This window comes from Punica granatum, chromosome 8, assembly GCF_007655135.1.
Source record: "Punica granatum isolate Tunisia-2019 chromosome 8, ASM765513v2, whole genome shotgun sequence".
In the NCBI taxonomy this organism is placed as follows: Eukaryota; Viridiplantae; Streptophyta; class Magnoliopsida; order Myrtales; family Lythraceae; genus Punica; species Punica granatum.
The window spans coordinates 13,453,119-13,467,517 of record NC_045134.1 but is presented as its reverse complement, the minus strand read 5'-3'; the positions used below and the strand labels follow the sequence as shown (position 1 = coordinate 13,467,517).

The window sequence follows — 14,399 nt, the reverse complement described above, 5'->3', positions numbered from 1 at the left end:
TTGATATTTGCGGTGCATGACTGTTAGACTTGGACTATGTCCTAGTTGTGTTAGTATAATAGTTATACGTGTGGACTATTATGTAATGGTTACATAATAGTGTATGGTGAGATCGATTAAATGTTAATAAAATCCCTCAAAATATTAAGTCCATATCCTTCCACCGTATAACGCTCGTCAAGACCAAGATCGATGAGTGCGTAGACCTTGCCCTCGCAGGATGCCCTCATCTATCCGAGTAAGACGTTGTGTTTACCAGTGGGTCGGACTTAACTGAGCAAGCCTAATAGGATTAGGAGTTCAGAGGCATGTAGTTGGGCATCGATCTATAAGATAGATTTGAATAAGGAGTTATTCACTCAACTAATCAAGAGTTGCATGTGATGCAATTGGGAAAGTGAGTTCCCTACCTAAATAGCCAGTTTTGGGTGAATCAGCCATCGCTGACTCAGAACTTGGTGAGATATGGATCTTGAACTATTATGAGAATAATATTCTCTGAATCAATGTTCAGGGTCATTGATTTGATATAAATAGTTGGAGCAATATTTAATAAAGTCCTCATTAAATATTGTAGTGTCATAATACTTATTTTGCATATTTCTGTGATAGTTACCATGGCAGGGAGCACTTCTAGTATTTTCTGTTTGCGATCCGTCCTTGATAAGGACAAACTATCAGGGAATAATTTCCTTGGTTGGTATCGAAACTTGAGAATTGTTCTCACCCAAGAAAAGAAACTATATGTCTTAGAGCAACCTCTTCTTGCGCCACCACCTGACGATGCCCCCCAAGCTGAGAAAGATGCTTATAGTAAGCATCATGATGATGCCGTAAACGTCGGATGTCTCATGTTAGTCACCATGGACTCGGAGCTTCAGAAGCAACACGAGAACATGATGGCGTACGATATGATCGTGCATTTCAGGCAGCTCTATCAAGAGCAGGCCCGACATGAGATATTCGAGATCTCTAAAGCACTTTTTCAGGCAAGGTTGACTGAGGGTAGCCCGGTGGGTCTTCATGTACTCAAAATGATTGGGTACGTCGAGACTCTAGGACGACTGGGATTTCCTTTGGGTCAAGAGTTGGCCACAGATTTAGTCCTACAGTCGCTGCCCAGCAGTTATAGTCAGTTCATTATGAGCTATAATATGAATGACTACAATAAACCATTGCCTGAACTGCTTAACATGCTGAGAACAGCTGAGCATGATATCAGTAAGGGGATGTCCGTTCTAATGGTCCAAGGGACCAAAAGAAAGGGCAAGGGCAAGAGTAAAGGCAAGAAGGCTAAAGGTGCATCCAAGTTTGACTTGGGTGCGTTGAAGCCTAAAGCCAAGGTGGCGAAGGATGATTATTGCTTCCATTGTGGCAACACTGGACATTGGAAGCGGAATTGTAAGGTATACTTAGAGGAGTTGAAGAAGAAGAAGGGAAGTGAGACTTCCACTTCAGGTATCCATGTTATAGAGATTAATGTATCTACTACTTCTACATCTTGGGTATTAGATACCGGGTGTGGTGCTCATATTTGTGGAAATATGCAGGACCTAAGGGACAGTAGATTGTTAGCAAAGGGCGAGGTGGACCTACGAGTTGGAAATGGAGCAAGAGTTGCTGCATTAACTGTAGGGACTTATCACCTGTCTTTGCCTACTGGGCTAGTATTAGATCTTAACGACTGTTATTATGTACCTGCTATTAGTAGAAACATAATATCTGTTTCTTGTTTGGACAAGAAGGGATTTTGTTTCACTATCAAGAACAAGTGTTGTTCTATGTACATGAATGATGTATATTATGGCAGTGCACATTTTAGTAATGGTCTGTATGTTCTTGATCTAGATACCCTATTTATAATGTGGAAACCAAACGGCTCAAATCTAATGATTCGAACCCGACTTACCTCTGGCATTGTCGTTTAGGCCATATTAGCGAGAATCACATCTCTAGACTTCATAAGGATGGATTACTGGACTCGTTTGATTTAGAATCGATCGAGACATGCGAACCTTGCTTAATGGGGAAAATGACTAAGGCCCCTTTTACCGGAAAAGGTGAGCGAGCTACTGATCATCTGGCTCTCATACATACCGATGTATGTGGACCAGTGAACAAGCTTGCTAGAGGTGGGTATCTCTACTTCATTACATTTACTGATGATTTCAGTAGATTTGGATATGTGTATTTGATGAAACACAAATCTGAATCCTTTGAAAAGTTCAAAGAATTTAAGAATGAAGTGGAGAATCAATTGGGTAAGAATATTAAAGTTCTTCGATCAGATCGAGGAGGTGAATATTTGAGCTATGAGTTCGCTGACTATCTTAAACAATGTGGGATTTTATCTCAACTGACTCCACCTGGAACACCACAGTGGAATGGTGTAGCAGAGAGGAGGAATCGAACTTTATTAGATATGGTTCGATTTTTGATGAGTCATGCAAACTTACCTGACTCCTTCTGGGGATATGCTCTACAGACAACTGCTCTCATATTAAACAATGCTCCGTCGAAATCAGTTGAAAAGACACCATATGAGATGTGGTATGGGAAGCGTCCCAAGATGTCTTTTCTAAAGATATGGGGTTGCGAAACTTATGTGAAGAGATTGTCTTCGGATAAGCTTGGCCCTAAATCGGACAAATGTTACTTTGTGGGGTATCCTAAGGAAACTCGAGGATGCTATTTCTATAATCCCAACGAGAGCAAAGTGTTTGTCGCTCGAACTGCGGTATTCCTTGAGAAAGAGTTTCTCTCCAAAGGAACTAGTGGGAGGAAATTAGAACTTGGGAAAGTTCTACCACAAAATGACATTGACCAATCGACGGGTAATGTTGCAAAACAAGTACCACAAGGTGTTGTGGCACAATCTTCTGCACAGGTGACACAGGAGCCTCGTAGGTCTAGTAGGATACGTCATGAGCCCGAGAGATATGGATTTCTCGTGACTCAAGACAATGACGTATTGCTCATAGATAATGATGAGCCTACAACCTATGCGGAAGCCGTAATAGACCCTGACTCTGAGAAATGGCTGGAGGCCATGAGATCTGAGATGGAGTCCATGTACACTAACCAAGTATGGACTTTGGTTGATCCACCTGAAGGGGCAAAACCCATTGGGTGTAAGTGGGTCTTCAAGAAGAAGACTGACATGGACGGTAATGTGATTACCTTTAAGGGACGACTTGTGGCAAAAGGTTTTAGACAAATTCATGGTGTTGACTATGACGAAACCTTTTCTCCGGTGCTTATGCTTAAATCCATCAGGGTCTTGCTTGCAATTGCAGCTTATTATGATTATGAGATCTGGCAAATGGATGTCAAAACTGCTTTCCTGAACGGGAAGCTCCTCGAGGATGTGTATATGACACAACTTGAGGGTTTTGTCGATCCAAATAGTGCCGGAAAGGTTTGTAAGCTACAACGGTCTATTTATGGGCTGAAGCAAGCTTCTAGGAGCTGGAATCTTCGTTTTGATGATGCAATCAAAGAGTTTGGTTTCATCAAGAATGAAGATGAACCCTGTGTTTACAAGAAGGTTAGTGGGAGCGTAGTGATCTTCCTGGTGTTGTATGTAGACGACATACTTCTGATCGGGAATGACATTCCTTCCTTACAGTCTGTGAAGACTTGGTTGGGAAGGTGTTTCTCTATGAAGGACTTAGGCGAAGCTACCTACGTGCTAGGTATCAGGATTTATAGAGATAGATCCAGGAGACTGCTTGGCTTAAGTCAGAGTGCATACATAGATAAAGTGCTTCGGCGCTTTAGCATGCAGGATTCTAAGAAAGGGTCGCTGCCTATGTTACATGGCATAAGCCTTTCGAAGGCTCAGAGTCCTTCTACTCGAGAGGAGAGGGACCGCATGAATAGGATTCCATATGCGTCGGCTATTGGATCCATCATGTATGCTATGTTATGCACTCGATCCGATGTCTCGTATGCTTTGAGTATGACGAGTCGATACCAATCAGATCCAGGTGAGAGACACTGGATCGCAGTAAAGAACATCCTTAAGTACTTACGAAGGACTAAGGAGATGTTTTTGGTATATGGAGGCGAAGAAGAGCTCGTTGTAAGAGGTTACACCGATGCTAGCTTTTAGACCGATAAGGACGACAGTAGATCGCAGTCAGGGTATGTGTTCTGCTTGAATGGAGGTGCTGTGAGTTGGAAGAGTTCCAAACAGGAGACAGTAGCCGACTCTACCACAGAGGCCGAGTATATTGCTGCCTCTAACGCTGCAAAAGAGGCGGTTTGGATCAAGAAGTTCGTGACAGAACTTGCTGTGGTTCCTAGCATCGTAGACCCAGTGGATCTCTATTGTGACAACAATGGAGCCATTGCGCAAGCTAAGGAACCCAGGTCTCACCAGCGATCCAAACATATACTCAGGCGCTTCCATCTCATTCGCGAGATCATCGACAGAGGAGATGTGAAGATATGCAGAATACCAACAGATGAGAATCTCGCAGATCCACTTACGAAGCCTCTTGTGCAGCGCAAGCACGAGGCTCACACTAGATCTATTGGCATAAGACATATGCCAGATTGGCTCTAGTGCAAGTGGGAGATTGTTGGGAATTGGTGTATGCCCTAGAGGCAATCTATAATCAGTTCTGTAATATGATATCTATTTCATTATAAAACGAGGCATTTCTGTTATTGTGTAGATTGCGCTAAATATGATTTTACACAATAATGTCCTTGGAATAGTATGTTCAATAGGCATCAAGTGTGACTTGATTGTGAGATCCTATAATTACCGAACATTATTCCTAAATGTCCATAGTCAAAGTATTATCGTTAATTAGGACAACGATAATACGGTTAGACTAGTGTGGGTGTTAATTGATGACCAAGTCTCACAGGTCATGGATATGGAGATATCAAATCACACCACATGTATACATTAAGAGTAATGTGCATTAGACTGATCTGCCATGAGATTGCTACATGGGTTGTTACGTGACTGTCATTAGCATATCTCAAAGTGACTATAATGTAATGGTCCTTTGACTTGAGGTCACCATGGATTCCTACATGTAATGTCGTATATTTTGATACTGTCAAACGCCACCGTAACAGGCTGGTTATAAAGATAGTTATTGGGTATGCCACAAAGCATGGAAAAGAATGTGAGTGACCAAGATAAGATTTGTCCCTCCTACGAAACGGGAGCGATATCTCATGGCCACTTGGTGGTTAAGTCTAAAAGTGTATGCATACCCAAATGAGTCGATATAACGATATCGAGCTCATTTGTTCTGATAAACTTACCCGGTAAACCAAGAAAGAGAGATATTGAGCCATACAAGGATGTCATCGACCATGCCTTGGGCTCAATAGAGATATAGAGGACAATGGATTATATTACACGGTAATATAGGTCACGAGGTTCGTCGAGAAATTGACTTTCCGATTACTTGAGTAACAGTGATGCATTGCTAGATGCCGCTCACTGTTTGTAATATTGAAATAGAGATTTCGATATTACTGTCAACATAATTAGGAACCTACAGGGTCACACACTACGACTAAATTGACGAGATATTTTGAAACAAATAAAATCGTCTAATATAGATTAAATGATTTATGATGCGACCGATTAATCGGATATTTAATAAGATTAAATCTACCGATTAATTAGACCCGATTTATTAGATTAAATGGACCAAATTGATGCACGATTAATATGATGACACATGGCTTTTATGTTAATAGACATGTGTATGGACACATGTCATGTGGGGAGCAATCTAATTTTAATCCCACATCGGTGGGACTTTAAATTGCTCCCCCTTAGCTGCTTATAAAAAGGGGCAGTGAGGTATTATGTATATGTGTGTGAATGTATGCTTATATATATATATATGTGACAGTACGCATATATATGTGATATATGTGAATGCATAAGCATATACATACATATAAGTGTATACGTGTATAATTGTAGGAAAAGTCAAAGTTGAATTGTTCAACTTTAATTAATCCTACCAGTTTAATAAATTTCGGGTGTCGCATCAGTGTTTCTTTCGAGTGTTGGTCGCTAGCACCGCCGATCTCGAAGACTCGTCGACAAAGTCGGTGTGGATACCGGTAGAGGCGTCACGCGTGGGACGCTTGGTCGACAGTTTTAAAATTCCAGGTACGCTTTTATTTACTCTTATTCTTCTAGTAGGTCTTGGAATTAGTTTCACGGGTATGAAATTTTGAATTTCTGTTCCTTTTTCGCTTCCGTTGCGCCCCGTGAAACTAGCAGAAACATCCACAAACAGAGTAGAAATATCCACTATGTCTAAAAAAATCGGAGATTAAAACCAAGATATCACTTGTGTTTTCCAAGCCCCCTTACTAACCTGTACCTCACAGAGAAGAGTCTTCCCGACCTCTCAATTCTCTCACCTTTCTCACTTTAAAACCCTAAAGTTATAAAGAAAATAAACCCAAGAGAATTCCTGAAAAATCTCACCAAACACTCTTACAACCGTCCTTCGCAACGTTGTTATCTTAAGTACAAGACTCACTTCCTTTACATATAGATAGAAAACCTAAATATTCTCTAGAATATATCCAAAATATCTCCAAACCACCTAGGAAGATTTCTCATTTGAATAAATTTTGAGTTGCATTGAAATCGGACAAAACTAAAGCTAAATCACTAGATTTCTTGCTCTTAGACAACCTTGCCATGGCACTATTGCTGCTCGCGCTTCTATACTTTGTGCCATGGCACATCTGGCATTTTTGCCATAGCACATGTTGCTGAATGCTTCCTTTTCTTCGATTGACTCTTCGTCCTCGTTTCCAGGTCTTCGGGTCTCCAAGTTTAATTCGAGACATCTCCAACATTAGGCATAGTATTTATTATTAGAAAAAGTAAAAACCTTATATTAGTGGTGGATGATAAGCCAAGCTAAAGTTCAGACGATGAGATTTGACTTAAAAAGAGACGGAATAAAAATATATTCCACAACGAGAAGTGCTCTTACACTTTGTTTGGATAGCATCTTATGAAAGGTATTGGAGGGGTTGGGTGGAATGGGTTATGGAAGGATGGGATGGGGTGGGTTATGGAGGAGTTCTTTAATTCTCCATAACCTATGTTTGGATAAACTTCATTAAAGGGTGGGGTGAGATGGTGTGATAATTTGAAAAAGATTTTGACCATTGATTAGTTTTTTATAGTTTTATCTCAATGATTGATCTTCTTAATCATTTTATTTCTCCATAACACTCCAAATTAGTGGGATTAAAATATAAAGGTTATGAAGGGTTGTGATGTGATTAGTTATTCCTCAATAACCCTCCCTCTCTTAAAAATTTTAAAAGGCAAATATGGGTTATTATAATTCCTCCATAACTCATCCCTTCATAACTCTTCGTAACCTTCAATCCAAACAAGATGTTAAGGTCTAGACATTTTTTCCCTTCTTTTTTTATAAAAGTGTGGGGGAGGAATTGAAAGAAAAAAATAACGATCGTCCCAAATTTCAAAGTCATTGAGAATTTTTGTATTTCACGTCTAATTTTGACATGTTAGCATTTGAAAGGGAAAGTAAGAGAAAACATTGGGTCAAAATTGCATTTTTTGTCCTAACTTTTGAAAGTGATTTCAAATACTAAGGCAAATTATTAAAATTTAAATATTAATAATATTATTGAGTTTTTTAAAAAACCACTTAATTGTACGTATATTCGCATGCGCCTCTAAAAGGGATCCTAAAAAATGACACACTTGAAATACATCTTGCATGTGAGTAAAGAGATTGCTTTTATCTCATTCCATACCGTATGGGATTTCGAAATGGAGACAAAGTTAGGAACTTATAGTGTGTTTGGTTTTAGAGTTAAGTAGAGTTGAGTTTTAATTTTAATTGTGTTATAATGATGTGTTGTTGAATTATAAAAAAAAGTGTAAAAAAGTAATTAATAGTTAAAAGAAAATAATGATTGTGTTGTTAAATTGTGAAAAGAAATAATGGATAGTTGAGAGAATTTAGTATTAAAAATTGAATCGAATATTTAAATTGTTAAAAAAATTGAAGAAAATGAAAAAAGTAATAATTGTATTAATACTTGTTATATAATGAGTAAAATTAGAGTTAAAATTTTAAAAATTTAATTGCAAAATTCAACAGGTGTCATATCTTAACTTTAATGGTACTTCCCTCCATCAAAGCAGACAAGCTACTCATTGAAAATTTCAGTTTCCTTAAGTAATTATACCATGTACAATGCGTACAGTACATTCGAACGTGTGTATATATATATATATATGTGTGTGTGTATGTGTGTTTCGGGTGAAGTACGAATGTATATTTAATTTGCTCTTTTACTGGTAGAATAGAAAGAAAAGTGTGTCCACAAATTATTATTTATATATTATTTACTTGCCATTTATGCTATATGAAGGTGAAGTTGAGGCATGTCAACATGACCTCAGAATACTCTGGTTACTTAATAAATTTTTCTTTATTTTTTGAGTATTGTAATTTATAATAATTTTAATAAATCATGATTTTTTAAGATTTTTTATTTTTTAAAACTATATATTTTATGATAAAATCCAGATAAAAAATATTTTTTAAATTTCTAATAAGGTGTCATTTGTTAAGGATGTTTCATAAACGAAATTTTGAGATTTTTAAATTAAATAAATATTTTCTAATAAAATGTCGATCTTACATAATATTTTTTGAATTTTTAATAAGGTAAATCTACGTAAAATGGCAAAGACTCTTTTGAATTTTTTGATATATATATAAAAAGTATCTTCAGGATTTTTCAATTTTTAAATTTCTAAATAATATGCCTAACATATTTTGAGTCCTTTTTTTCTTTCAAATAATAATGGCCTCTTAATGCATTAAATATTTCAGTGTTCCAAATAAATATATATTTAATCAAATGTGTGTTTGAGTTTATTGATTTTTCAAAATAAGATTTTCTGATGCGATATGCTTATTTGCAAAATAGATAGTGGAACTCATCAACAAATCTATATTCATTCATATAATAAACAGAAGATAATGTTAATATGCTGTGATCGATCTGGCAATTAAAATATACTCTTTTTTTTTTTTGCTGAATAATATACTCTCTTCTATTAAAGAGTCCTAATGAATATAACCTATGCAATTTTTTCTTATAGACAAGGAGTGGGGGAAAGAATTGAATTCAGAATGATGCTGTTTCTGAATTCACAGTAATGCTTGGTAGGTGAGAAATGATTTCTTATCATTCTTTCAATTGGGTTTTTTTTTTTTGTTCATTCTTTCTTCTTCCTTCTTTTTCGGATAAGTTGAGAAATGAATTATTATTCTTTCAATTCTCGCATTACTCGATATCTGACTTCCAAGTCCTGGATTCCTTTCTTTATTTTAAAGAAGCTCTGGAGCTAGAAAAGATAAGGGCCCTCGCAGCGGGAAAATAAGCTTAAAGGCTGACTTTTATAGAACTACGGGAAGTGGAAAGGAAAGCCCTTTAAAACCATCCGCAGGAAAAAAGAAAATTGAAAGAAAGTAAAGGCCGGTTCCACTGATGTAGCTAAATCGGAGGCTGTTGCTGATTCTGATCTTAGAGTGGATTCCTGCTTTGGGGCAGGAATTGATATATAGTTCAAAACTATCTTTACCACTAAAATTAGTTGATCCGTAACTCGGATCTAGTGCCACTGAACAGTAACATGGTATCTCCTATGTCCACTCACAAAGCATTATTACCATGCCAAGCCATTGATAGAATGCTCGAACCAAATCAAGGTCAGATTGGATCAGATATTCACAATCGGCCGGCCGAGATGGGGTGGATTGACAAAGCCTCGTGGAGGCCTCTGCCACTAAGGGCCATGGTGACACCCAGCCAGCTCGCTGTGCGCCATGTGCGGCCAGACAGTATCGTTTGTAATTCTCGTTTTAACGGACAAGCTAGCTAGTGCGGAGAATTATTAGCCGACTGCTAACCAGACCGTGGGAATCAGCTAGAGTTTAGATTTGCAAAAGATTTGAAACCTTAGCCAAATGTAACACAAAGCGGAATGCAGACAATCTAGGAGGTTAACAGACCAAAACCAAAAGGTAGATGCAGCAAGCGTCTGAATTATTAATTCCATCAAGCATTTGTTTACCAGCAAAACAAGGAGGCAGAAAAGAAAAAGAAGCAATTTCCTATCAAATTGGACATACAGACATTTTGAGAAGGGTCTCTGTGGCTTTCATTCGATACCAGTATTGGCAGAATGGACTCAAAACTATCCGTTGCCACCAATTCTATATACAGAAATTATTACAAAGACCAAACCATATAAGATTAATATATATACACATGCAGGATCATCTCCCATCTCCTGAGTCATCATCCAGGTACGTAGTAATCCATCTTTTCCACGGGAAGATTCAGAACTGATTTTTCGACCTGCGATCCAGAAAAAGAAGGGGAAAGATGGTCAATCATGCCAGGATGTACTTCGTGGGGATTAAGAGGGAAAGATTGGGAACCTCGAGAGAGTGAATAATTTTCAGATGAGTAACCGCACAACAGGCACATGACAATTATCTAATCCAACTCGTTCAATTGTCTTGGAAATGTTTTTACTTTTGTCCAACACGCTTTGTATAGGACAGAACACTTAAAAATGTTTGCGAATAGAACCGTTACATTTGCATCTTGGTAATAATGTCGAGAATAGAACCATCATAGTGTTGCATCGTTGTACTTCTGTCCAACAAGAATGTTGCCTACTACGATGTGGCAGCAGCCCCGCCGATGTAAGAGAGTTTTCTTGAATGAAGTTTTGGAGATATACGAGATGAAATTAATGCACTTACCTCTTCAAAGGGAACAAAGACAAAAGGTGTTAAACCCCTCTTGTGTGAGACAGCAGGAACATCAGGATTATGGGTTTCATCATCCTCCCACCCCTCCACTACACCAAGTATATCCTCTTCGGGACCTCCGACCTCATTATCATTCACACCACTTGTCACAAGTGACAACAAATCCATTCGATTATTTGCTCCTGGCGTTGTTCCTCGCAGTCTATGAAAGATAGAGACAATGGGTAAGAAGACTTCAACATGACAAACCATAACCGGAAAAAACAGGTAGCTGCATAGAGCGGATGCACTTCTCCCATTAATACTACAACAGACCAATTATATGACCTTTTCATATTTAATATGTCCTTCTCCTGAAACCAGGATCACCTAATTGTGCTGCATTATAGATGTGGGCCCTGACAGATCAAATAATCTAATGTCCAAGCAGATATTTCTCACTTTCTCAATTTCAGAATTTGAGGAAAGCACGAAATTATACCTCAGTCGGATCCTTAAAACTGTCAGGCGCATGCCAGGATACAAAACTGCAGCTTCAACCTGCAAGCATTGCAGTATCGTATAATTTGCAAACACAGTATCAACAAATATAAGATTAAGAATACTAAACAGGACAATAAAAAAGCAGAACCGAAGTTGTTCTGCATGCATGTATATGAACTTGTGTATGCTGCAAGAACCATGGATCTTCGGAACTCATAATATAATAGAGGCAGATAGGCAGGGAAAGGGAGTTAGCAAGGTGATGTCTAGATATCAGTCCAGGTTAGTGGTTCATTTTTAACTAAATACTGACTATTCATTGTCCACTTTATTCTAAACAGAAAGAATCCAACCTTATCATCCGACAGAGTGTAATGGCCTTTGAAAACACAATCAGCTTTAGATGCACGAAAGTTCATGCATTTCGCTACCTCCTTGATCTTCTGAGAAGAATTCTGACAATATCAATGAACAGAAAATCAAATTAGATGCTGCATAGAACCACCAACTTCTAAAAATAATTACTCAAAGTAGGTCAGTATTTTTACATGGAATAAATCAAGTAGATGATAGTAACCTTGTAAAGAAACCTTCCTGAAGGAAAGAATCTTATGTATCGGAAGTAACACACCTGCCCCCAAAAAAGTAGAATGATAATAATCAGCAGGACAAAAGGATCCACTCTAAGATGATAGTCCAGGCTTTCGTCATGAACATGATAACCCTCGCCTAAGTTTCTTACATAAGACATAAATTTCAGATCTTACCAGATGGACTGGATTGGTGACTTTCCATTCAGCAACTCCAGTGTGGATATAGGTGTTCCTACTCACATATAGGCCTACCATGCAAAACAGCGAAGACATAGTCAAAAAGTTCTTCACAAATAGAATATAAGGATAGATGAGATCATATGAAGAACAGGGAATTCCTTCCATTTGATGCAGCTAGACAAGCACACACACATTACTCCAGATTGCTTATGCTATGAGCAGAAGAAAAGTCTAGGTAGGTCCAAATGCTTCAATGCGAACTGATGTAAACTGACCTTAAGATCAGTTAAGTTACGGTCCAAATGAAAAATAACACCAAGGTGTAAAAGAAACTATTAGGACATGAACATCATTGCTTACCATCAGTACGGACCCTTGGTCTTAAGAGCCACATTTTTCTCCAAGAACCCTCATATTTTGACTGCAGAATCTTGTAGTTTTCCACCATTCCAGAAACCTTCATAATGGGACACCAGATCAACATTTAAGTATAAAGTTACTACCCTTGAGAAAGGTTTCAGAGTAAAATACAAAAGTCACCTGCCAAGCCTTCAAGCAAGCGTTGCGCCAGAAAACAGGGTTACGGATTGTGTACCTCCATTTTCGACAAACACAAGAAGACTTTCCTAGGTCATAGGGAGTCATTCGCGCAAAGACCTGTTTATTGATATTTTGATTTGGTACATTGATTCTCAGACCCGTTCATATCATCAAGACGAAGAAATCAAATAGCTTCACAATAGACAATACCAAAGATGCAATACCTCATAGAGCAACTCATCAGGAAGACTACGATGAATGAGCGCGTGATCAACATAAGGTCGGCTACTCGCACTCCCAAATGGTGCAACAGGTCTGACATTGACTCCATAAAGATCTGAAACCCAAACACCGTGCGGAATAAGGAATCCTACAATAAAATGCTCGAAGCACAAATCAGAGGATGAACTTTCAAACTTGACAGTCATCGAACTCGGAGACATTACCAAGCCAAGGCCTTTGGGTAACTAAAAACCGCATTGTCTTCATTCGCAAGGCGGACTCGAGCTCAGCTTGAACCGACGTGAAATCTGTGGGAAGCATTTACACCAATGAGACCGAAAGGGCCAGACTAACCGAATAGAGCAAATTACCAACTTCCTCATCACGTTCCAATACAACCACTATCATTCGCTTTGGAAGCACCGACTACAAAACTGAAACAGACGATCGAATTCCTCATTGTGGATTATCAATTCAATGACAGCACCGGAAAGAGCCTACTCTTAGCAAGCAGAGAGACAGGAAACCGACAATGGAAGCTGAAGATTCACGTAAGATCACTTCATTACGTAAGACCTTCAAAGCGCAAAACAGAACCCGAATTGCCGGCGCAATTTCAACTCAAGAGAGAAGTCGTCAACGAGAAGAGATTGGGATAGAGCACCGTACCGGGAGCCATGAGAATCGGAAAGCGAGGGCTGTTAGGGCGGAGCAATCGGAAGTCGGTAGGGATTCAGGGCAATTCACCGGCGAGCTGCAGCCCCGAGGGAGGGGAAATGAAGACGACGGACGTGGAGAATGAAAGAGGGACCAAAGCGATAATTTCGTAAATTTGAGTTATTTTATATTTACCAAAACAAACCACAGCCTATCGTTTTGCAACTGGGCCCATTGAACGAGGACGTGAAGACGGTGTGGAAGCGGGAGGGGCTTTTGTGCCTTATTATTTAACGATGAACAAACAATATTCAACTCGTGACATTAAGTTAGCTTTATGAAATATTTTATTACATAAATATACTATTTCTTTAACTTAAAAAAGTATTGGTCTACATATTTTATGAATAATATTTGTAAAATCAAATGAATAAGATAATTTTAATCAAAATTAAGGTAATATTACATCTTTCTTTTTATCACTCCTACAATTTAATTGTGTCAGCTTAAGACAATCAAAGTTTATTTTGTATTTTCATTAATTTGAAATTATTGTTCCTTGCATTTTGTGATTTGCTTAATATTTTTACTGATGCATTCTATTTTGAAACCCTAAATTATTTTGCAACATTTGTGTATTTTATTTATTTATTAATATTATTAATTAACTTTTTATTCAAGTAAAAAAATTTCATAAAATTAATGTCAATTGTTAAAGTGCAAAACTAGTGAATCATAAATAGCAAATTAATTATTTCAAAATTTTAAATATTATATTGCTGCGAGTCAAATTTTATGTATAATTTATGCCATGAGATATAACAAGTAAAATTAGTTTGGTTTTTTTGGTAGCCAGTTTGGTTAGTCTTGATGAATT

At 38.0% G+C, this 14,399-nt stretch overlaps 1 protein-coding gene across 2 annotated transcripts; it reads right to left on the bottom strand.

The window, feature by feature from the left end:
- Positions 1 to 10,089: 10,089 nt before the first annotated feature.
- On the bottom strand, positions 10,090 to 13,696 carry LOC116189627 (F-box protein 7). 2 transcript variants are annotated; one of them, XM_031519379.1, is made up of 11 exons: positions 13,535 to 13,696; positions 13,090 to 13,299; positions 12,868 to 12,980; positions 12,644 to 12,760; positions 12,464 to 12,560; positions 12,098 to 12,171; positions 11,908 to 11,961; positions 11,684 to 11,785; positions 11,329 to 11,387; positions 10,839 to 11,049; positions 10,090 to 10,425 (listed from the first exon to the last, which is right to left on the bottom strand). In XM_031519379.1, the coding sequence occupies exons 2-11, from the start codon at positions 13,184 to 13,186 to the stop codon at positions 10,366 to 10,368; spliced, it is 984 nt and encodes a 327-aa protein (XP_031375239.1). In that variant the 5' UTR covers positions 13,187 to 13,299; positions 13,535 to 13,696; the 3' UTR covers positions 10,090 to 10,365. The 2 variants fall into 2 exon arrangements, with proteins under 2 accessions (XP_031375239.1, XP_031375240.1); XM_031519380.1 differs by having other exon boundaries at positions 13,090 to 13,173.
- Positions 13,697 to 14,399: the final 703 nt, after the last annotated feature.